Below are 23215 nucleotides of genomic sequence, written 5' to 3'. Positions count from 1 at the left end.
GACCGTACAATACTGACATAATATACTGATCTGATATTTCGTGTACACGCCCTTACACGCCCATAGAAACTTGTCAGTTTGACATCAGTTTGTATGGGCGTGTCCACGAAATATCGGGACGGTATTTCCATGTCGGTATTATCCGTACCGGTAAACAGTGTCACCATAACAATGTTTATTGAATGACGTATAATGTCGTTAACTACAAGGTTCTTTGGTGGCCTAGGAATCAAATTGGTTGAATGTACCTACATTACTAGGTAGGTATAACCTGAAGCCATCTTCCTTTAAAAATGCGTTCATTTGCACTTTATCAGTAATTTTTTGTATAATTGATGATATTTTGATACTCATACTTTATCAGCAATTTTTTTAATGTTATAGGGCGGCAAATGAACCAGTGAACAACCTGATGGTATATGAGGACCACAATGACCGCACCAAGGATTTCGCAAATGTCCATAGGTCACCCATGACGATCAAAACAAGAGGTTGAGGCCCCCAGGCTGAGAGGCATCAGTGGTGAGGTGACCCACTTGCCGACACTTTAAAAAATTTGAGACTTCTTACTGGTGCTATAAGAGCTACCTCATACCAGATTTCAAGTTTCTAAGACAGCTGGAAGTATAGGCTTATACCCTACTAGCTTCGCCCGCGTGGAATTCGCTTATCGCGCGCTGTTCCCTCGGGAACTGTGCATTTTTCCGGGATAAAAAGTAGTCTATGTTACTCTCTGGCCCATAAACTATTTCTATGCCAAAAATCACGTCGATCCGTCGCTCCGTTTCGACGTGAAAGACGGACAAACATACAAACACACACACTTTCGCATTTATAAAATTTGTATGGAAACACCTGCTTTAAGGGGTTATTTGTTATTAATTTCAGGTCAATGAACTAAGTAGTAGCTCCGCGCGTGTCTTAGAAAAATATTTTTGACAGACGGACTACAAAGTGATCCTATAAGGGTTCCGTTTTGTAACCCCCGACGCAAAAAGAGGGGTGTTTATAAGTTTGACGATATGTGTGTCTGTGTGTCTGTCTGTGGCACCGTAGCTCTTAATCGGGTAGACGGATTTGAATGCGGTTTTTTTATTTGAAATCAGGTTTTCTAGCGATGGTTCTTAGACATGTTTCATCAAAATCGGTTTAAGCCGTTTTTGAGATATTGAACTTTGAAGTGACAAAATCAGGGGTTTTCCAACGTTTTTGTTGGTGAGGTTATTTCTTTTGAGCTACGGCACCCTTAAAACTGCAAGATTGTTTTTGGCGAGAATAGCCACAGTGTAGTCAATAACAAAGTAAATCGTCTACGTAAAGAGCGTCTCGGCCGAGGTCGACCCTAACAAGATAGTGGTACGGCGCAACGGTCGGCTGTGTGTAAGCGGTATTAGTGCACTGAAAGAATGGATGTTTTTCTGAAAATATTTTTCATTGCTATCGGTAAGTGCTTAAAATTATATTGAAAGTGTTTCAGTGTGAATATTTTGCAATATCTGAAATTAATTATGGCAAATATGCGTTCCGGGGCAATGAATGTCTGTGTTTTGAGACAGTTTTGTCTTTCGGAAACCTTTGTCCTCCCTTTATTCCGAACAAAACGGGGACTACGAAACACTGTGGTTGCTCGATATTTTTATGGTACGGTTTTAAGGTGTATTAAATATGATTTTAATCTAAACTTTGTTTTCACGCCCGTAATAACAGACTTTGAAAGCCATACTTAAAAACCTCACCCAACAGTGCGCCATCTAGTGAGACAAAAAACGATAGCCCTCATTGCTCATCCACTTCTGCTGTTGACTGTACCTAAATACGCCAAAATAACCGAGGTACGGTCAAGGACTGTAATTCATGAACCACCAATGGAACCATTCCAGTAAACGTCATTTATTGACAAGGAAAGTCGTAATGATTTTTCCTCGATTATGCTTGGAAATGTCCGCCAAACTATCGCAAACATAGTACACGAAGTTCTTTCTTATAGACTGCCACATAAATAAAAAAATAAAAAATTGTATGAAATTCCATTGACATGCATGCAGGCTTTTTACTTTTAAAATTCACGTTTTGACTACGGTAAGTCAATCTAAACAGCCTGACGATCCTTTTTAATTCCTAGTCTAAGATTCAATTTAGGAAGAAACAGCGTCTTTAAAACTGTCCCGATCTCGAACAGGGCCATTGTTTTTTTTTTTTGAGTTCAAGCACAATATAAGATACCGAATAAATGGTAACAAAGGGAAATGGTTGAAGTAACTAAAAAGCGCTCAGTAGCGCTTTAAACTGTAATTTAGTTATACTGAGCTTCATTGCATTAAACTTTTTTTTTATTAAATTATTATTTCTACTGAAATGGCATTATGAGTCGTGTCGTGTCGTGTACATAAAAAAAAAACAAGTATCGCGGGAAAGTATAAGGGCAACTTTTTCAAACCGTGTCTGAGCATTTAATTTAATATTTTAACGATTTTGCTTTATTTCCTCGCATTAAATATTGGAGAAAAGCACTATAGGTACATGCCTCAGCGGAAATGCTAATTCGTGGATTCGTATTTATTGACATCCACGAATGGCTGTTTCCCGGCCTCGGCAGTAATTTACTATTTCATCACACTTGCTCTTCGATGATGTTATGTTATTCCATGCCTGTATACTAAAGGACAATGGCCTCATTTGATCCCGGGGGAGTTATGGATTTACGTACGTTTTTCTTCTCAAGGGAGTTATGACTTTAGTTTTAAAAAGTAAGTAGGCATATGTACGTCATTTCAGACTAAAGAGGTTTCAAGTCAGCCAACGTTTTATTTACATCTTTAAAGCTTAGCTTTAATCCAAAATTTTCCACGCATCATGAAACTTCGTTATTTTTATACCTACTTTAAATTTGTCAACATGTTTTGCAATAATTTTAGTAAATATTTTTTAGCATGTTGGAATAATTAACTTAGAAATATTGCTATGCTATGGTAGACGACTCGAAAATTTTTGAGGGCATTTCGAAATAGTATTATATGCTCTAGAACATGGTTTCTCAAAGTGGGGTTCGCGACAAGGTTTACGTGATGGTGGCTGCAAGACTGGCAAGATGATTAAGATTGGTTTTTGGAGTCTTTTTGTATTTTTTATTTCAACTCCAAATTTGTTACTTATTTGTTGTTGTTTGTTTCAGTTTGTATTTTCGTTGGCAAGACGATTCTAACCTATATTTGTTACCTTTTATTGAAATAAATAATATACATTATATTATAATGATGATTGAAATAAAAATAAACGTAGTTTCTCCAACAGACAATTTTATTACTTTCTTTGGGGGGGAGCTAGGGGTTCGCTGTCGTCTAGAAACTTTAACAGGGGTACGTGGAGCCATAAGTTTGAGAAACCCTGCTCTAGAACAGTAATACAATGGCTGGAGAGTAATAATTTAAAGATCAACGTGAATTATACAAAAAACCTCAGCATTAGGTGCAGTAGTACCTATAATCAAAGCACTGGAAAACTAAAATAAACAAGAAAGTACATAAGGAAACAAAAATCTATTTATCTAAAACGAAAAAGATTTTTTTATGCTGATATAGTCACTATAAGATACTGTTAGGTTAGCTAATTACGTAATAAATAACTTAAGACAGAAGGACCCTTAAGTAAGGACTGAATAAATTAGCGACTTGGGTATCGATCTCAACACTTTTTACGGTAGAACTGAGTTGCGAGACTTGGTTTTTTACATGTTTTGTTTTTTATGGGCATAAAATTTATATGAACTTCGCCGCGGGAAATAGCTAGTGCCTAATAAACTGATATGTATGTTTTAGTGTCGTTGTCGTGCGACGGACAAAGAGAACCCAGCTTGCCACTCTCTACCGACAGCTTCCGGCAGATCCTTCGTACTAAAGTACCAGGTAACATAGGTGTTAGAGAATGATGGGCAAAAATGTACGGTACCCAGCCCTATCACCAATAAAATTAGAACGTACTTATGTAGGCTTATTGATCCCACTATTTGCTGTAATTGTTATTATATGATGACTAGACTGTGAAAGCTGGGAGAAAAATTATCAAAACGCATGCGGGGCACAGCCAGTGTAGTAATAAACGTTGTGTGTGTGTGTGTGCGTGTGTATATATATTTCAAGGTTGTAAACTCTCTCCGGGGTTTTTGAAGTTTGTCCCCATATTACACAATGAAGCTTATGTAACTAGCTTTCAAGTGGAATACATGAGATTTGTATTGTTTATATGGGCCAATTGGCACAAGCTCAGCCTAGTTTGGAGTCTGATGAACAATTCGTATAAAAACTTCTTATTCAAATATACTAATTTGTATTGTAATACAATACAACGACTCTTTACTGTTGGGCACAGGCCTCAAGAAGAACCAGTCAATCAAAATTGTTTTGTTTTCAGTTCCTGTAGGCCGGTCTATAAGCTTCAGCGATATTATCATCAGACATTACAGGTATGATATCCTACCATTGTAGCTTAGTTTGGTATACAGTACAGGTAAGTAGTACGACAAACTTAAAGGCAAGATAGTCTTAAAACTAAGTAAAATTTTCAACCTACGAGATTTAGGGGCTCTTTTACCACCCATTCATTAATTTTATTTGACGGATAAATGTGATGCCGTCTCCGTCTATCCGAACAAAACAAACAGAGACGGCATCACATTTATCCGTCAAATAATTTTTATCAATATATGGTGAATCATTAAGCTTCAAACTTAACCCTCCAATTTTTTATTAACAAAAAGAACAAAATACTGGTCGCAAAGAATTCGAATGCCACCAAATTGAAATACGAAATTTAAAAATAAGTATGTTTGCCATTTGTTTTTTTTTTCACATTACGAGCCGCAGTTAGGGTTAAGTAAATTTCATGATGTAAATAACTTTCCACCGTTCCAGCCTCTATATTTATTTTATATTATCAACTAAAAGCTATAAATATAAATTGTCTTTCAGTACGAACACGACAAAACCTCGAGCTTACCGCATCAGGGATGTGAAGCGGCTGCTGGCAGAGCCGACCTTCGACCCTCAGAGACCTACCGTCCTCTACGCACATGGGTATGTAGAGTTGAATAAACTGATTCATGTACGATCGTTTCCCTAACCACTTTTTAAAGTATGTATGTATGTATGTAAACTCTTTATTGTACAAAAGAAAATTAACAAAATACAATTGACAAACTTTAAGATACTTGTACAAAGGCGGACTTATCCCTTTAAGGGATCTCTACCAGTCAACCTTTGAGTGGATGAGAGGAGAGGAGCAATACGTTAGGATCCAACAAAGAGTGAGTTTAAGAGTTAAAATAGTGGAAGCTACTATACAGTACTTTAAACAATATAATACATAAACTACAATATATATATATATATGACCATAATACATATAATATATAAGCATATTAAACAAAGGAATGTTCTCAAGTATTTAAGGAGAAGGTGTAAGCCACATTAAAAGTGGATACTTGTGGAACCTTTTCGTAGAAAAAGTCATAGTGAAATTACAGTTTCGTGGAGCTATACACGGATGAGAGCGTGCGGACTGTGACGCGAGCGTACCTCAAAAAGGGGGGGTATAATATCCTCCTGCTGGACTGGTCCAACCTCGCCTTCGGGCACTACGTCGTCAGCGCCATGGACGTGGAAGCGGTAAGTGTGACCCGGTGATACTTTAAGCGGCTGTTTCACCATCCATTGATTAGTGTTAACTGGCGGTTAGGTGTGATGCCGTCTCTATTTGCTGTGTTCGAATAGACGGAGACGGCATCACATTTAACCGTCGGTTAACGCTAATCATTGGATGGTGAAACAGCCCCTATGACGTGCATTGAGTCGAATCGACCAATATCATTTTCTCAAACATGCTCGGAAATGTATGTGTTAATGTCACGAAATGGAGACATGAAGTATCTAATTTATGGCTCCCTACCACCTCCCTACATAACTTCTTGGCCTAGGCCATGAAGTATGTATGAAAATCCATTATTGTCCGCTGCTCTAACTTTTTAAATTTGCTTACTAACATTAAACTGACAAAGGAAAAATTACGAACAGCCAACCACCACTACTCTGTAATCATTTGCGATACTGCGATGCGATGCGATGTGATATATGGATGTATGGATGTATGGATGGATGGACGGATGGATGGATGGACAGATGGACGGATGGATGGATGGACGGATGGATGGATGGACGGACGGATGGATGGATGGATGGATGGATGGACGGACGGACGGACGGACGGACGGATGGATGGATGGACGGATGGATGGATGGACGGATGGATGGATGGATGGACGGATGGATGGATGGATGGATGGACGGATGGATGGACGGATGGATGAAATATTTCTTCACATTGTTTGAGAAAAGCACTATACAAACCTCGGCCAGAACAGGGATTGCTGGACTCGTCCATCAATCCCTTACTTCATGGCCTCTGCAGTAATGTACTATTAATTCATCTATGTTAGTTAATCTTTCAGAAATTATCCTAAATTTCCAGGTAGGCAACGAGACCGGTAGGGCGGTGTCGCGACTGGTGAAGGGCGGGCTCTCTCTGGGCGGTCTGCACCTCGTGGGGCACTCGCTGGGCGCCCACGTGTTGGGCGCCACGGCGCGGTACCTAGCGGCCAGGGAACTGGTGGTGCCGAGGTAAGATTTAATACTCTCTGCGAATAACCAATACGATGACTAATTGAATACAATTAATTTGTTTAAAGAAACCTCTCGTTCAAAATTCCTTAGGCACAATGTACTAATATTTGTTATCAATCAAAATCAGTCGTTTGTGAAGAAACCTATTTGAAAAGTTCTTTTATTTTTTGTATCGTTTTTGTCAAACTTAAAACCTAAAATTGCTAAAAGTGGCTCCGAAGCGGTAACGTTTCGTGTGCTCTACCTACCTGGGAATACAGGCAAGATGTTTGTGTGTGTTTTTTTTTTTCATCACACTTGCTCGTAAACAGTGTCGTAACATGCAGGCTACCTTGGTTGCAACACTTGCAACCTCCCAAATAAAACAATAAAACCCTCGTACTATTTTGCTGTCATGAAGCCCAAGGTCGGTAAATGAGTTTGTTACTGCATGGCGTGCAGGAGGATCGAGCGCTGCGGGGGGGGGGCTTCTAATAGACTCTCGTTCGTAATTCCTCATTTACCGCCCTTAAGACACATACTATTTTAGAAGATATTAGGTACTTACAGTTTGGTCCCATTTAAATTTTGAAGAATAAATACAATTTTAAGGAATCTTGCGCGCATATATGTATGTGCCAAAAACGATCGTAGACCGTAGACGTACGAGGATATATTGCGAGGAATGTGTTTATTATGAACCAATAGAAACGCTTCATTTACCTATCCTCCCACAGCACATCTCTGGTGGAAACAGCTGAGCGGAGCGAGGCGAGGTAAATGAAGCGTTCCTATTGGTTCATAACAAACATTCCTCCCAACGCATCCCCGCACGTCTCTGGTTGAAACACAGCTTTAAACCCTCGCTCCAGGTTGACAGGCCTGGACCCAGCGTACCCCGGCTTCTACCCGGCGCTGCTGGGCCGGCCTCTGTCCGCTGAAGACGCGGCGTTCGTGGACGTGGTGCACACGGACGCGGGCGGCTTCGGAGCCCCGGCCTCCACGGGCCGCGCTGACTTCTGGCCTAATGAGGGCAAGGCTAAGCAGCCCGGGTGCCTGTCCGCCACAGTTCCACTTACTTATGAAGGTAAGGGGCTGTTTCACCATCCATTGATTAGCGTTAACCGACGGTTAAATGTGATGCCGTCTCCGCAAATTCGAACAAAACAAATAGAGACGGCATCACACCTAACCGCCAGTTAACACTAATCAATGGATGGTGAAACAGCCTGATAAAAACCACAAGAAAATCTTAATACAGAGGAAAACCAATGTTTACGATTCACCATTTATTTTAGAGTGACACAGAACGGTAAAAAATACAAAGTTCAATTAGACGTCATTGCACAGCACCGTAGAGGTTTCTAACATCCTCCCACCTTTGGGACGAAGACCCAAACCTTCTATCTTCACAGGACCTCGTCAGGTTGCACTTCCAGCGGGTATAGACGTTGATATGCCCGGGTGTACTCGCCGTCGGCTGTGCGTACTCTAGCTACTCTAGCATTTCCATCTTTTCCAGTATATACTTCTAAGATAACTCCTAAAGGCCACTTTATACGCTTCGCATCAGTCTCTACCAATACGACATCGCCTACCTTTATATTAGAGTCCCTCTCCTTACCCTTCTGTATGAGCATCCCCAAGTACTCGTTCCTAAACCGCTCTCTTAGATCTCCTCTTAGCTTATGCAAATACCTTAATCGCCTATTCAAAGAGTCATGGTCGAGCTGGTCTAAATCTGGAGTCTCGCTGGCAGGAAGCCCTTGCACGAAGCAGGCTGGCGTCAGAGGCTTCAAGTTTTCTGAGTTATCCGCGATGTAGGTTAGGGGCCGTGAATTCATCAAGGCCTCACAATCACAAAGTATGGTTGACAGTTCCTCATAAGTGACTGTTTTCTGTCCCAAGTTGCGTCGGAGAAGTTCCTTAAGAGAACGAATCAATCGCTCCCACCAACCTCCCCACCATGGCGCAGCCGGTGGATTGAACTTCCACTTGATGCTTCGCACACTGGAGTAAGCTGCTATCTCTTCCCAATTCAATGCTTTTAACAGATTATCAGCTCCGTGGAAATTAGTGCCATTATCCGTGTAAATTGTGTTGACTCTTCCACGTCTTGCAATAAACCGTCGTAACGCCATGAGAAAAGCTTCAGTTGACAGCGATTTTGTTAGTTCCAGGTGTACGGCGCGGTATACAGCACACGTAAATAAAATTATCCACACCTTCCCTCCCGACCGCAGAAAGAGAGGACCAGCTAGATCAATACCAGTCACTTCAAAGGCAGCAGCAGGTTTTATTCTGTCCAGAGGCAAAGGTGGTAACGGTGTGTCGGCATGTTTCACCGATTGTCGCTTGCAGGTTACGCATTTTGATACTGTTGAACTAACAAGTCGTCTAACACCAGTAATCCAATAAGTCTCCCTGAGTACTGTCATTAGAATACCCGGGCCGGCGTGATGCAACATGTGGTGTTTCGAGGTTACTAGTCTTTTGATTATAAGATGCTTCCCAGGCAGAAATATCGGACATACAAAGTCTGTGGGCTCATCACTAAGTACAAGCTTTGTGCGAATTCTTAATAAGCCTTCCTCATCTTTAAATATTTGCAGATTTTTCGACTTTTTGATATCATCTGCCATCATTTCGGCTTGAACCATCTTTAAAAGTTTCTTCTCGGCGCTCTGAAACTCCTCACAGGTCAGTTCACCTCTTCGTTTATTTTTATTCTTGCAGTTGTACGCAAATCTTAATATCCAGCCAACCGTTCTCACTATCATAGTAAATTTGGAAAAGTAAGTCAGTCTGGATAGAATTGTACTAATATCTGCCGTAGTATTAGCAAGTACCACTTTCTTCCTTTCTTTGTTGACTTCTTGCTCATCAACGTTTAATTGAGACATAGGCCATTCACTTTCTTCTGCTTTCAGCCAAGCCGGTCCTCCCACCATTTACTCTTCAGTAGGTGTTTAGCGTTGCAGCCTCTCGAAGGTAAGTCGGCAGGGTTCATCGAGCCTGGTAGATGATACCAATCTTCCACGTTAGTATATTGACGTATCTCCTTCACTCTGTTCTTTACAAAAATGTTCCAGTCTCCCTCAGTCGTAATCCAGGTGAATGCTACGCTTGCGTCAGTCCAGAAGTAAACTCGACAATTTGACAGTTCCAACGCTTCTTTGACTTGAATATACAAGCGTGTCGCAATTAGGTTTGCCATTAATTCTAAGCGCGGTATGCTGACTTCACGGACTGGTGCGACGCGTGACTTCGCTTGAACCAACTGCACAGTAACTTCTCTTTGAAATTCGCTTCGCAGGAAAATGGCAGTCGCGAATGACACCTTGCTCGCATCACTAAAGACATGCAGGCTGTTATTACATTTGTTTATTGTAGCAGAGGTAAGTCGACGCGGAATACGGCAGTCAATAAGCAAGTGAATATGTTTAGACCAATCGAGGTATTCCTTTTGTAAGTTAATCGGCAGTTCTGAATCCCAACCCAGCTTTAAATTCCAAGTTTTTTGAATAATTCGTTTGGGCACAAGAGTAACTGGGCATGCCAAACCGACCGGATCAAAAACCTTTTGGGTTATGGACAACAAACTCCTTTTTGTAACTTTTTCTTCTAAGGTCATGTTTTGAACGAAGTTGACATTACAGTACAATTGATCTCTTTTCAAATCCCATATAAGGCCGAGTACCGACAGACTGTCTTCTTTTGACGTCATGTCTTTATTAGTCATGGGAGCTGTGACCCAACCTCGTAAGTCAAATTTCGCCTCCAACATTAGTCTTTTCGCCTCTTCTATGAAGATTTGTGCTTCTTGCTCACTCTCTAGGCTTGTGACGCAGTTATCAACATAGAAAGAGTTCTTGAGACGCTCAGCCGTGTCCTTATATTTTTCGGTGTACTTTTCCAATGGTAATTTATAGTCGCACCCAAAAGAAATGGACTAGACGTTACGCCGAATACCACACGACGATGGCGGTAGGTTATCAAGTCTTTTCTTTCATTATTCTTCCACCACAGAAAAGACAGATATCGTCTGTCTTCATCATTCAGTGATATCTGAAGAAAGGCTTTCTTAATGTCGGACGTTATCCCAATCGCATATTTTCTAAATTTGATCAGAAGTTTCGGAATGAGTTCAAGACAATTTATGCCCTTTTCTAGGAACGAGTTGAGAGAATTCCCATTACGATCTCGAGCAGACGCGTCAAAAACTGGACGAACTCTCGTGGTCAGGCTGGAGCTCTTTATGACAGCGTGATGTGACAGGTAGTGTTTTGGTCTCGCTGTGTCATTGACCTCTTCAATTACGCCCTCCTTCAACCAATCTTCAAAGACTTGACAGTAGTTATCAAACTCGTTCAGCTTTAGAAGTCTCTGTGTTGTTGACATCAATCTTCGTTCAGCTAACTGTTTGTTGTCAAGAAGCTCTCCATGATTTGGTTTCCACGGTAAATCTACTTCGTACCGTCCTTCGTTGTTGATTTTGATCGAATTTCTAAACTGGTCCATTATGATAGAGTCAGACTTCGTCTTGCTTGCAACTTCCGCCGGGTCTCGTATTCCAAGAGTTTCTAAATCCCAAAGCTCCGATAATTGCAAGTTAGCCGATACTACGTTCGTCATTACACTGCATGCGTTCATTATGGGCCCTTGAAGTGTCCATCCAAATTTATTTTTCATTGCCACGAGGTTATTGTTCAGACGTATGAAACTGTCAGTGAGCAAAAAGCCTGCATAGTCTGCGCCGATTAGCAACCCGATGGTGGGCGTAGCCTCTTCGCCGACGTCACTCAACGCGATGTTATGTTTCTTCAACTCTTGAAACAATTCGTGGTTTGTGTTCAAACGAGGTATGTAGCCGCAGATCGTGGATTTGTCAAGCGCAGTAATCTTGCATTGAAACTCGTTGTCTAGGCTCGCGACAGTGAATTCGTAGCAGTTAAACGACTGCTTCTTAGTTTCAATCCCGCCGAAGAGACAGTGTGACAAAGTTTCTTTGCTGACAGGTTTAAGACCTAAATCCTCAATAATATCGCGACGTAAATACGATCTTTGTGCGCCCGTATCAATAAATGACCGTACCTGTATGCATTTATTATCGCTAATAATATTTACCATAAACGTTTGCAACAGTGTAGTACCAGCCTTATTTTGGGCTATATTGTTATTCAAATTTGACGTTCCGTCTTTGAAAGTTTTAACATTTTCATTTTGAATTGACGCTTTAATGTCAGGGCACATTAATACAGCATGACGTTTGGAACAGAAAAGGCATTTCGAGAAATTTTTGCACTTTTTCGTATTATGTCCCGTCTTTAGACAAATAAAACAAGCTCCCTTTTTATTTAACGCTTCCCTCCTAGCTTCATACGACATCTTGTTAGCCTTGTAGCACTCGAAGCTGTTATGCGATGCCTTTTCACACCAAACGCAACAAATCTTCTTACCTGCATCTTCCGTAGACACCAGGCATGCCGCGGTCGGTTGCGAACAAACGCTAGGTAAACAGTCACCCGATGCTATGCCGCTGCGCGCGAGCTGGATCCGCTCCTCCGACTCCGCTTCGCTTTTCAGGAACTGCATGAGCCGGTTGAGATGCTCGTCGCCCTTCTCCTCGTGTACTTGAGACCTCTCCCACGCTCTTAAAACAGATTCGGGTAAGGCGGACTCAACTAAAGGAAATAATAAAACGGCGTATTTATCTATAGTGACACCTAAACTTTGAAGTGCTAGTAACTGCGTATTTAATTTATTGTATAAGTGGCCTAATTTATAGGAGGTATTACCTTTTGCTTGCGCTAGTACAAGGTTAAGAAGTTCTCTTACGTAGATGTCGATTAGCATGTCATCACGCGCAAATCTGGACTTTAACTGTTCAATAGCTTGTTTGTAGTTAGCTCCCGATGGAGGAAAGCTATCGACGAGTTCTCTTGCTGGAGTATCTGGAACAGTGCACTGATATAAATACTGAAACTTATCTCCGTCGTCCATTGTGTCGTCGCTATCGATCTTTTGAAATTGACACCAAAAACCAATCCAATTCTTCGTGTTTCCGTCAAACTTTCGTAATTCAAATTTAGGTAGCCGGAACCGTCTCGACTGACACGCTGAACTGCATGTCGATTTCTCACAATCATGCTGAGACTTCATACTCTTCACTGTGTTATTTGATATATCACTGCCGTTAGATTTATGTGACCTTTTTATGCGTTCGTCGTTCCGGGTAGCATTATCGTATTGTACTTTTACGCGCTCCCAGTCGGATTGATAATTATCGCTGGTCAAACAATCCTCAAAATACTGCTCTTCGGACATGTCATCTGTGCTTAGCCATTGCTCTTTTACACGTTCATCGACGTTGAACAAGTTTTCTGCTCGCAGTTGTAGTTTTCCGAAGGCGGCGGTGAGTTCATCAATATGCGACTCTAAATTGGCTTCAAATTCGGTTTTGGCTTTCGTGAAAAGCCTCCGAGCGATACTTCGCTCTTTTCTTAAGGTTTCCATACTATTTAACGGTCGCCAGATGATAAAAACCACAAGAAAATCTTAATACGGAGGAAAACCAATGTTTACGATTCACCATTTATTTTAGAGTGACACAGAACGGTAAAAAATGTAAAGTTCAATTAGACGTCATTGCACAGCACCGTAGAGGTTTCTAACACAGCCCCTAAGTGTATTAGGTCTAAAACTGATTGAATGAATCAATCGTTACTTTGCGGAAGTCCATATCAATAAACTGAAACAATTTCTTTGCTCACCCGCGACCTTATGATAGCTACGTTTATGCAATATATGCGTGTTCAGGCTGTTCCTCCACCTCCACACTGTAAGAATACACACAAACCCATCTTTTTCTATTACCACCACCACACTACACAGACGCGTTTCGTATTCAACTAACGTGAAACGTACATAACAAACAAACACAAAGCGCTGTCCCCTCATGGGCCACCAATTTATGTCTTTGACGACACAACGGGGCTTATTAAAACCCCAAGTACTCAAAATATGATTTAATAATGGTTTAAAAACGAGAGCCGTGGTGGCCTAGTGGTTTGACCTATCGCCTCTCAAACAGAGGGTCGTGGGTTCAAACCCCGGCTCGCACCTCTAAATTTTTCAAATTCATGTGCGGAATTACATTTGAAATTTACCACGAGCTTTTCGGTGAAGTAAAACATCGTGAGGAAACCTGCACAAACCTGCGAAGCAATTAAATGGTGCGTGTGAAGTTCCCAATCCGTACTGGGCCCGCGTGGGAACTATAGCCCAAGCCCTCTTGTTCTGAGAGGAGGCCTGTGCCCAGCAGTGGGACGTATATAGGCTGGGATGATAGTGCGTATAGAAATGCGATGGCGGAGCGAATGAATATACTAAAATCAATGCGGTAGATGAAAATAATTATAAATAAAATAGCACAGGGCCTCGCTACGTTTTTGCAATCTTGGTAATTGCATTTCGAACAGGCGCTTGTACTCACACATAAGTATAATTACCTACTGACAAACTTTACTTTCGACTGTCCTTTAGAAAGCCGACTTTCCTCCCCTTTTATTATAAGCCTAAGGCGTTTTTCTTTATAAAGATAGGAGTATATATTTACAGATTTTTGCAGCCATTGGCGCTCGTGGCGTTACTGGGCCGAGTCGTTGACTGGAGGAGAGCTCCTGGCGCGACGGTGCGACGATTACGATTCGTTCGTGCGCGGGCAGTGTCGGGAGGCGCCGCTAGTTCAGATGGGGGTTAAAGCTAACCATGAGTACGTTTTTTTTCAAGCTCCACTACACATGTATATACCTATCAATATATTGTATATGTATATGTGTGTGTACATCTCAGTTTGTCAATTGAATTATGTTTCTTTTCTTCTGTACAATAAAGAGTTTACATACATGTCTCCAGATTGTGAAAGTTTTCGATCTATCACGCGTGGTATCTTGCTCGTTGATCCTGCCGTAAATCAGCAGTGCTTGCACTGTTGTGTTTCGGCGTGGAGAGTAAGACAGCCGGTGAAATTACTGGCACTTGAGGTATCCCATCTTAGGCTTCTAGATTGGCAACGCATCTGCAATCCCCTGGTGTTGCAGATGTTTATGGGCGCTGGTGATCTCTTACCATCAGGAGACCAACTTGCTCGTTTGCCATCCCGTCGAATAAAAAAAAAGTGGTTTGAAACAATACTCAGCGGCACAAAATTTGGCCCACTACATACAATATTACTTATAACTGCATACATTTGCGGGCACTGAGGGCCAGTTTTTTTTCCGCTCAGTATATATTGTAAACCAATAGCTAGTGCCACCAGAGTTGAGGTCACGCACACAAGAACATGTCAATGTAATAACAGCGGGAATTTGACATTTCAGTTCATTCATTCTCCTTTTATGCAATCAGTAATTCATGTAGCTGTGTGTGAAATCATTCACTTCAACTCTCGTGGCACTAGTGTTGATGTTGTGTTGGCTTTGCACTCGTAAACTTGTGAGTTGAGCGTAAACTTCGCACGAGTAAGTTGAGCGTAAACTTCGCACGTGTAAGTTGAGCGTAAACATCGCACATGTAAGTTAAATAATAAATATCACGGGACAATTCACACCAATTGACCTAGTCCCAAAGTAAGCTTAGCAAAGCTTGTGTTATGGCTACTAAGCAACGGATAAATATAATTATATAGATAGATACATACTTAAATACACAGTAAACACCCAAGACCCGAGAACAAACATTCGTATTTTTCATACAAATATCTGCCCCGACACGGGAATCGAACCCGGGACCTCAAGCTTCGCAGTCAGGTTCTCTAACCACTAGGCCATCTGGTCGTCTAGTTGAGCGTAAACTTCGCACGTGTAAGTTGAGCTTAAACTTCGCTCGTGTAAGTTGAGAAATGACTAATTCCCATGGGAATCCGAGATTTGACTAATTCCCATGGGAATTCCCAAAATTAAATCGTTGATTTCGTTAATTTAGCATTTAAAACCGTCACACCAAATTGTTTGTTTCTAGTCCTAGAGGTTGTAATTTCGAGATTTTATCTCGATGCTAATGGGAATATCGGGATAAAAAGTAGCCTGTGTATATTATTCCAGCCGTTTTATCGTGAAAGAGTAACAAACCTACTCATAGTCATACTCAACTGACAAACTTACGCATTTATAATTATTAGTAGGTAGGATAAACAGATGAAATCAACAGGCACTGCAAACCTTGGTTTATGAGTGAGACTTTGTAATTCGGTGATATTGCTAAATATCTCACATAGATCTCAGTATGAGGAAATGCAAGCTATAAAATCGAAGGCAGCTGTCAGTTTTGATGCTTGAAATCGGATTGGCTGCGATTTAATGAGGGCTATCGCGTATGAATTCGCCGCTAGAGGCGCTAGTGTAGCGTGAGGTCTCCGAAATGTCAAATCTCATAGTTTTTGGGTGAGCTACGCGGGTTTATTTATAATTAGAATAAATTGGTGAATATTTTGCAATATCTGAAATTAATTATAGCAAATATGCGTTCCGGGGCAATGAATGTCTGTGTTTTGAGACAGTTTTGTCTTTCGGAAACCTTTGTCCTCCCTTTTTTCCGAACAAAACGGGGACTATGCAACACTGTGGCATGCTCGATATTTTTATGGCACGGTTTTAAGGTGTATTAAATATGATTTCACGCCCCGTAATAACAGACTTTGAGAGCCATACTTAAAAACCTCACGCAACAGTGCGCCATCTAGTGAGACAAAAAACGATAGCCCTCATTGCATGCATTTCACTAATGTGAGCTCAACGTTGAAGTGGCAATGGGCATAGCACGGAGAACAGATGGTCGCTAGGGCCGAAAGGTTCTCCAACGAGATGGACGGATGACCTGGTTCAAGTCGCGTGTTCACGGTGGATGCAAGCCGCTTCCAGCCGAGGCAACTGGAGGTCTATGGGGGAGGCCTATGTCCAGGAGTGGACGTCCTACGGCTGAGATGATGATGATGAGCACCGATTTACCAAGTATCACCGATGATCCAAGGTTTTGCCCTAACAAGAGAGATGTACGAAGGCGACTTTATCCCTTAAAGGGATCTCTTCCCTTTGAACGATTGGCAGAACATCAGAAACAAGAGTAGACACAAAAGATATCAAAAGATATGACGAAGATCCCATTTATTTAGTAGCTTTTAACTTCTATTGTTGACGCTAGATGGCGCTAGAAGTTATCGTTAGGCGGCCAAACCTCATTTATTATTTTTCCAATTATTATTCATTTTTACATTGATTATTTTATCTAATGAGAAAATACTATACTTAAAATAACTTAGCAGTCTACTTTATGTGCTAGCACTAGCGCTAAAACTAGTTATTCGTAACACATAACATTTGTTAACTTCTCTCAGGTCAACATTCAGTATATTTCGTTTATAACTTTGACATTTGTTATTGCCACAGACAAAATATAATTTTATTAAAAATATTATTTAGTGCTTAAAAATGGAACAAATTTATCATAACCGAAGCGTGTTTGTATTACGTAGATAGTGGCGCCATATTGATACTGATTCCTACATTATAGTTATCAGTATTTCCTTTTTAACTCATTAATCTCCATGTCCGAAATAGTGAAAGTTTTATAAATGTATAAGCGTTAAAATGTTGTAAGAGAAATATTTTATTTTTCAGATTAAGTGGCAATTTTTACCTGAGAACAGCAGCGAAGTCGCCGTTTTCTTTAGGCGAGAGAGGTGCAGAATGATGGATATGCATAATTAAATTACGGCGTAAAACCTAGTGATTAAAAAAAAACACAAACTACGCAGTCGAGTTTTAGTTGTACATACGATGTTGGCCTTATACCTAGTGTCATCCACGAAGACGCGTGATTTTGGACAAAATTAGACATTAATGACATTGTAATAGAAACCACGGCACGCATCATCGTGAATGACTCTACTTATAGTTAAATAAAGTATAATGTATTCTATCAGTTTAAACTTTCAAATGGCTTAAAAAGGAGCTAATAGGTAGCTTTTTACCTCTGTAATTATGGTCACTTAAATTGTTATGTACTTATAATGTGTTTCACTTTATGTGTATTGAAATTAGTCATAAATATCATAATCTTATTAGGTAAGTTTCAGTAAGCAAACTAGATGTCGCTACTTGAACCCACTATATTACCTCCTGTGGCGATGTTGTTCAAACAAGCCGTAAGGTGGCGCTAGTGAGAAGTTGTAAAACTAGTGTATATTAGGTAAGTTTTTTTTATATTATAATTAAAATATCGTTTAGCAGTGCTAACCGCGCGGTGGCCTACTGATTTGACCCATTGCCTCTCAAGCAGATCGTGGGTTCAAATCCGGACTTGCGTGCGACTCCGAAATTTAATGTGCAATTTTTTTTGACATTTTGGTACTATGAGTTTTACGGTCAAAGAAAACACCACGAGGAAACCTGTAAAAACTCGCGGAACAATTCTACGGTGTGTGTGAAGTTCCCGATCCGCACTCGGCCCGCGTGGGAAATACCGTCGAAGCCCTCTAATTTTGAGAGGAGGGCTATGCCCAGCAGTGTGACGTATATAAGCTGGGATGATGATGATAGCAGTGCTAGTAGCGACATCTTACGTGATTTTAATTTATTACCTACGCAATCAAAATATATTGTGAATTGTAATCCGGGACTCGCGCATAAATAGTAGAAAACGAATGAAACAGAAACTAAATGTTTACATACAAAATTGTTGTCATATTCAAGTATTTTACGTCATTAATGGACCAGTTACCCTTAATTTCTAATCTTTATAAGCAAGTTTGCGGACTGTGTGATTGATTTTGTTATTGTTACATCATAAAAAAATAAAAATAAGTATTTTCCTATATCATGTATTTATTCTAGTTTTTATCACAGTTAACAATAATATAACTTACCTAAGTTTTTAAACCTATATTTTACAATAATTCATATATTATAATAATATCTATTCTTTTACATCTTGTGGGTTGTCCCACCTTGTCAATTTATTTATATAAAATTATACAGGGTAGTGGTAAAGAAGAACCAGCTCTGTGTATGTAAATTGTACCTCTACGTCGAAAGGCGCTAAAAAGTTACATTAGCAAGTTGTCTGTCATTACAATTTGAGGTGGTTTTAGTAATTATTATTGAAAAAAAGGTGATGCTCAGAATTAAATCTCACTAATATTATAAATGCGAAAGTTTGTAAGTCTGTTTGTTTGTTTGTTACTTCATCACGTCTCAACCAATGAACCGATATAGATGAAATTCGGTATACAGATAGTTTGCGTCTCAGGGAAGGACATAGGATAGTTTTTATCCCAGAAAATTGCATAGTTCCCGCGGCATAGTAAAAACCCAATTCTACGCGGACGGAGTCCCGGGTAACGGCTAGTTATTTATAAACTAAAGACAATAGGTACCTCAATCTCTCAATATAAACTGTTATTTTTATGTGTTTTTGTAGAGTAAAGAGTTATACATATACAATACAGTGTGAACAAAATTCTTGAGACTTTTCCTTCCGTTGTGTTATTAAACGTGAGGATAATAATAACCCACCGGTCAAGACGCTCGATTATTCGCTCAGGTAAAAGAAGCGAAAGCTGTCTACGCATTTTTTACGATACTTTAATTTGGTATTATTTTTGAGCCTGTCAAAATTGCAATATTGTCATTCCAGTCCGGCTTAGATAATTTTGTTAATGCGTCTGTAAGGAATAAATAAATTATTTTTTGTTTAATCTCCTACCAATCTCAAAATGCAAAATGTTATAAGATTATTAAGATTGTTTTTGGAATCTTTTTGTATTTTTTATTTTATTCCAAATTTTTACTTTTACGGTCATCCCGTAAACCTAAATTGAAAATACAAACTGAAATATAGATGCACAGAAAACCAGAAAAATAAGACCATCACTGGGAATCGAACCCAGGTCCTCGGTATTCCGTCCGCGTGCTATACCGCTACACCACTGATGGTCAAAGTTTCTCGATGAGGGCTACGGCATAGATGTCGCTAGCGTCACTGTTTAATGGCTAAATAAGAACAAACAAGCTGAGATTGAGGTGCATAGGGGAAATTCGTGTCAGTACGTTGACCATCAGTAGTGTAGCGGTATAGCAGCCGTACGGAATACCGAGGACCTGGTTCGATTCCCAGTGACGGTCTTATTTTTCTGGTTTTTCTGTGCATCTTTATTTCAGTTTGTATTTTAATTTAAAGATTATGTTAGAATTAAAATGTTAGAAGATATATTCAATGCCACTCTGGTCTAAGCGTATGGACTACGTAAATGAGCACTGACAAAGGTCATAAATTTACCAGGTACTCCTAGTGCATCATCAACTTTCACACATTACTACATGAATGTCGATGCAGCTTGAAGAGTCCCGAGTATAATATCAATATCTGAAAAAGTAAACAATTCCTAAGTATCAAATCGTTAATCAGTGTACAAAAATGATGTCAACGTATTTTTTTTACTCATGGACAGCTTCAATGGCCAGAGTCTAAAGATAGTAGGTACTAATAAAATTCAATAACCATTGTTATAAAATAAAGAACTGTAACTGTTTGTCAAAAACAGGAAAGAGATTGAGATGCTATTTTAAATTTTTCAACTCCACGCTCTTCATGCTGTCAACAACTGCTTTTCATATCTTCTTGCTACACTAGCGCCACTCTGGAGGGATTTCGAACTGTTAATACAGCTTACACTTGGACAGCTTTGCTACTGTTCCGTACATGAGGCAGTTCTCCTCCCTCCATACTACAAGTAAGTTTAAGTGGAGATATCTTCAAAAGAATCTGGCAACTTTTTACCTTTAGTCTCTGGCAGCAATAGACAAACAGCCGCGCCGATCAATGGCGCGAAACCGAATATGACGGTTGGCAGCCATGGAATCGTCACAGATAAGTTAGATATAAAGGGTGCTAACATGGAACCGAATCTCATCGACATAGAACAGATACCCATGCCCATATTCCTTACAACGGTTGGGTACAATTCCGATGAGTAAATGTATATTGTTGCTGCGTCGATGGCGATAAAGCTGACTCCTAAAGTGCCTAGAGTGAACACTGTCCAGAAGTCATCGCCGACGACCCCTAGCGTTAGGATGCAGAGGCCTCCTAGAGCGAAGGCTGCGATGGTGGTCGTCTTCCGACCGAGCTGCCGCACGCAGAATATTGCGAAGAAGTTCGACGGGATCTGAAACAAAAGAGGCATCTTTAACATACAAATACAAATATATTTATTTCGTTACCACAGGTGAATTATAATGATATAGATGACATTTAATTTAAAAATAGTACAGCTATGATTTGCCGGTTGTCCAGCGGCGTCTTTAGCCTATGTAGCGCCCGTGTGCAATTATTACTTTACCGCCATCTAGGAAGAGCGCGGTCAAATTGGAATAGGTACAAAGTGTGACAAGGTGCCGTGGCCGGCGCCCCTAACACCGCTGCGCCCGTGTGCAACGCACTATAGGTAAAGACGCCTCTGCGGTTGGCGAACAAAGTTACTTATTTCGTTTTTGTTTAAATATATTATACTACAGAAATAATTAGTTCAATATTAATATAAGTAAGTCAAACGGTACAAACAGTTGTTAGATTAACTACATAAATACTAGTGTTCCCGGGACGCCGTCCGCTTAGAATTCATTTATCTCTATCCCGCGGGAACTGCAATTTTCCGGTAAAAAAACTATCGTATGTGTCCTTCTCCGAAACTCGAAACTATTTGTATACCGAATTTAATCTAAATCGGTTGAGTGGTTTAGAGGTGATGAAGTAGCAAACAAACAAACAAATAGACACGAGCTTTCGCATTTATATTAGCGGGCCACGCCTCTTTCCCAATGATTATTTCTAAAAATATTCGTTTTTTTTTCTTAAAGTCGATAATTCCACTTGATTTCTAACTCGAAAAAGATCAAATTGACAGAAAATCGATCATTATTTAATTATCTAAATAGTAAGCAACCTAGCTAAAGCATTTTATTAGCATATGTTACACAGTAAAAAAGGGATTTAAAATAAACGCATAGTACCTGATTTTAAATATTATAGTGTACTCGTAATCGATATACCTCTCGATTTGAAATAAACTACATAATTTTAAAATTTTCAGTTATTTCATTAACACCTTGTTATCTTAATATTATGTCTTGTTGTTATTATAAATTAAAAATTGAAATGTGTCGTGATATAATTTCAGCAAATTATGAACATTCTAATTTTATGATAACTTAGCCCATCCAAAAATATATAATTAAGTATAAATCATATTTAACACAAACTTTTTGCGGGTGGTAGGACCTTTGTGCAGGGTCCGCCCGGATTGCTACCACCATCTTGCTCGCTAATCCTGCCGTGAAGCAGCAGTGCTTGCACTGTTGTATTTCGGCGTGGAGAGTATGTATGACAGCCGGTGAGATTGGCACTTGGGAGGTATCCCATCTTGCCTTAAGGTTGGCAATGGCAACGCATCTGCAATACCGTTGCAGATGTGTATGGGTGGTGGGGATCTCTTACCATTAGGAGACCTACTAGCTCGTTTGCAAACAAGAATTTTTCTAGTCTATTAGCTAACATAACACACGGCTACCTTCAACAAGTTGTTGTACAACGCCATCTATCGGCGAATAGGAGAAATAAAAATGCAAAGATTTTTCCACGTGCAGCGAGAAACATCACGCGGGAATACAGTCAGGGCAAAGATATCGACACGGCCACGCACCACATATCTCAGCTTGTTTGTTTCTTATTTAGCCACTTAAGCAGTGGTGACGTGATGATTCGAACATTGCATGACTCGTGAGAAATGTTTACCTATTTTATGTTTTCTATCGCCAAACAAGTCAGAAGAATTCAGAAGGAGAATTTTATTATTGAACTGATTGAAGGCTTCGCACGGGCAAAGTAAAAAAAAGGGCCAAGTGCGAGTCGGACTCTCGTGCGAAGGGTTCCGTACCTACACAATTAGACATTAGCATAAAACGGCAAAAAAAACCATGTTTGCTGTATGCGAGCCCACCTTCAATATTTATTTTATTATAAATTTAATTGAATTATTTATTTTTAAAGTACATTTATACAAATAAAATATTCTGTAAATATTTCAAGCAACTACCTGTTGCCGTTATTAATATCGAGCAAAAAATCAAGTTTGTTGTATGGGAGCCCCCCTTAAACATTTATTTTGTTCTGTTTTTAGTATATATGTTGTTATAGCGGCAATAGAAATACATCATCTGTGAAAGTTTCGACTGTCTAGCTATCACGATTTATGATATACTGCCTAGTAACAGACAGACAGACGGACAGTGGAGTCTTAGTAATAGGGTCCCGTTTTTATTAGCCTTTGGGCACAGAACTCTAAGAAGGTCTCTAATCAAGGGCACTTCACACACATTTTTCTGCAAATTTTCCAAAAACTACACCCGACACGCACGAAGCCGGGGCGCGTCAACCTAGAGTAAATGCATTTTTTGGTTAGATTAATATTTTTGATTTCGTAATATCTTTTGAATGGAATGTCCGATTTG

General features: G+C 40.0%; 2 protein-coding genes across 8 annotated transcripts in view; one reads left to right on the top strand and one right to left on the bottom strand.

Annotated features, from left to right (window-relative positions):
• The first annotated feature begins 308 nt into the window (after positions 1–308).
• LOC141439030 (pancreatic lipase-related protein 2-like) lies at positions 309–18531 on the top strand. Of its 3 annotated transcripts, XM_074103139.1 has the most exons (10): positions 309–522; positions 889–1443; positions 3816–3902; positions 4408–4459; positions 4965–5069; positions 5519–5660; positions 6520–6668; positions 7523–7737; positions 14271–14424; positions 17327–18531. In XM_074103139.1, exons 2-10 carry the CDS (start codon positions 1407–1409, stop codon positions 17397–17399), a joined length of 1014 nt encoding a protein of 337 aa, XP_073959240.1. In that variant the 5' UTR covers positions 309–522; positions 889–1406; the 3' UTR covers positions 17400–18531. The 3 variants fall into 3 exon arrangements, with proteins under 3 accessions (XP_073959240.1, XP_073959241.1, XP_073959242.1); XM_074103140.1 differs by lacking the exon at positions 3816–3902; XM_074103141.1 differs by lacking the exon at positions 17327–18531 and having other exon boundaries at positions 14281–14413.
• A 1594-nt stretch (positions 18532–20125) lies between these two features.
• The window catches only part of LOC141438987 (organic cation transporter protein-like), a 22595-nt gene continuing 19505 nt past the window's right edge, over positions 20126–23215 (bottom strand). For all 5 annotated transcript variants that reach the window (XM_074103077.1, XM_074103078.1, XM_074103079.1 and 2 more), the window contains exon 5: positions 20126–20874. In XM_074103077.1, coding sequence (XP_073959178.1) covers positions 20446–20874 — 429 coding nt within the window. In that variant the 3' untranslated portion in view covers positions 20126–20445. The remainder of the gene's footprint in view (positions 20875–23215) is intronic.

This window comes from Choristoneura fumiferana, chromosome 20 (assembly GCF_025370935.1).
Source record: "Choristoneura fumiferana chromosome 20, NRCan_CFum_1, whole genome shotgun sequence".
Taxonomy (NCBI): Eukaryota; Metazoa; Arthropoda; class Insecta; order Lepidoptera; family Tortricidae; genus Choristoneura; species Choristoneura fumiferana.
This window is presented reverse-complemented; position numbering and strand designations above follow the sequence as displayed.

Coding starts and splice junctions, on each gene's coding strand:
- LOC141439030 (XM_074103139.1), top strand. CDS start 1,407: ATGGATGTTTTTCTGAAAATATTTTTCATTGCTATCG. Junction 5,661..6,519: donor GCGCCATGGACGTGGAAGCG/GTAAGTGTGACC, acceptor CTAAATTTCCAG/GTAGGCAACGAGACCGGTAG. Junction 6,669..7,522: donor AGGGAACTGGTGGTGCCGAG/GTAAGATTTAAT, acceptor CCCTCGCTCCAG/GTTGACAGGCCTGGACCCAG.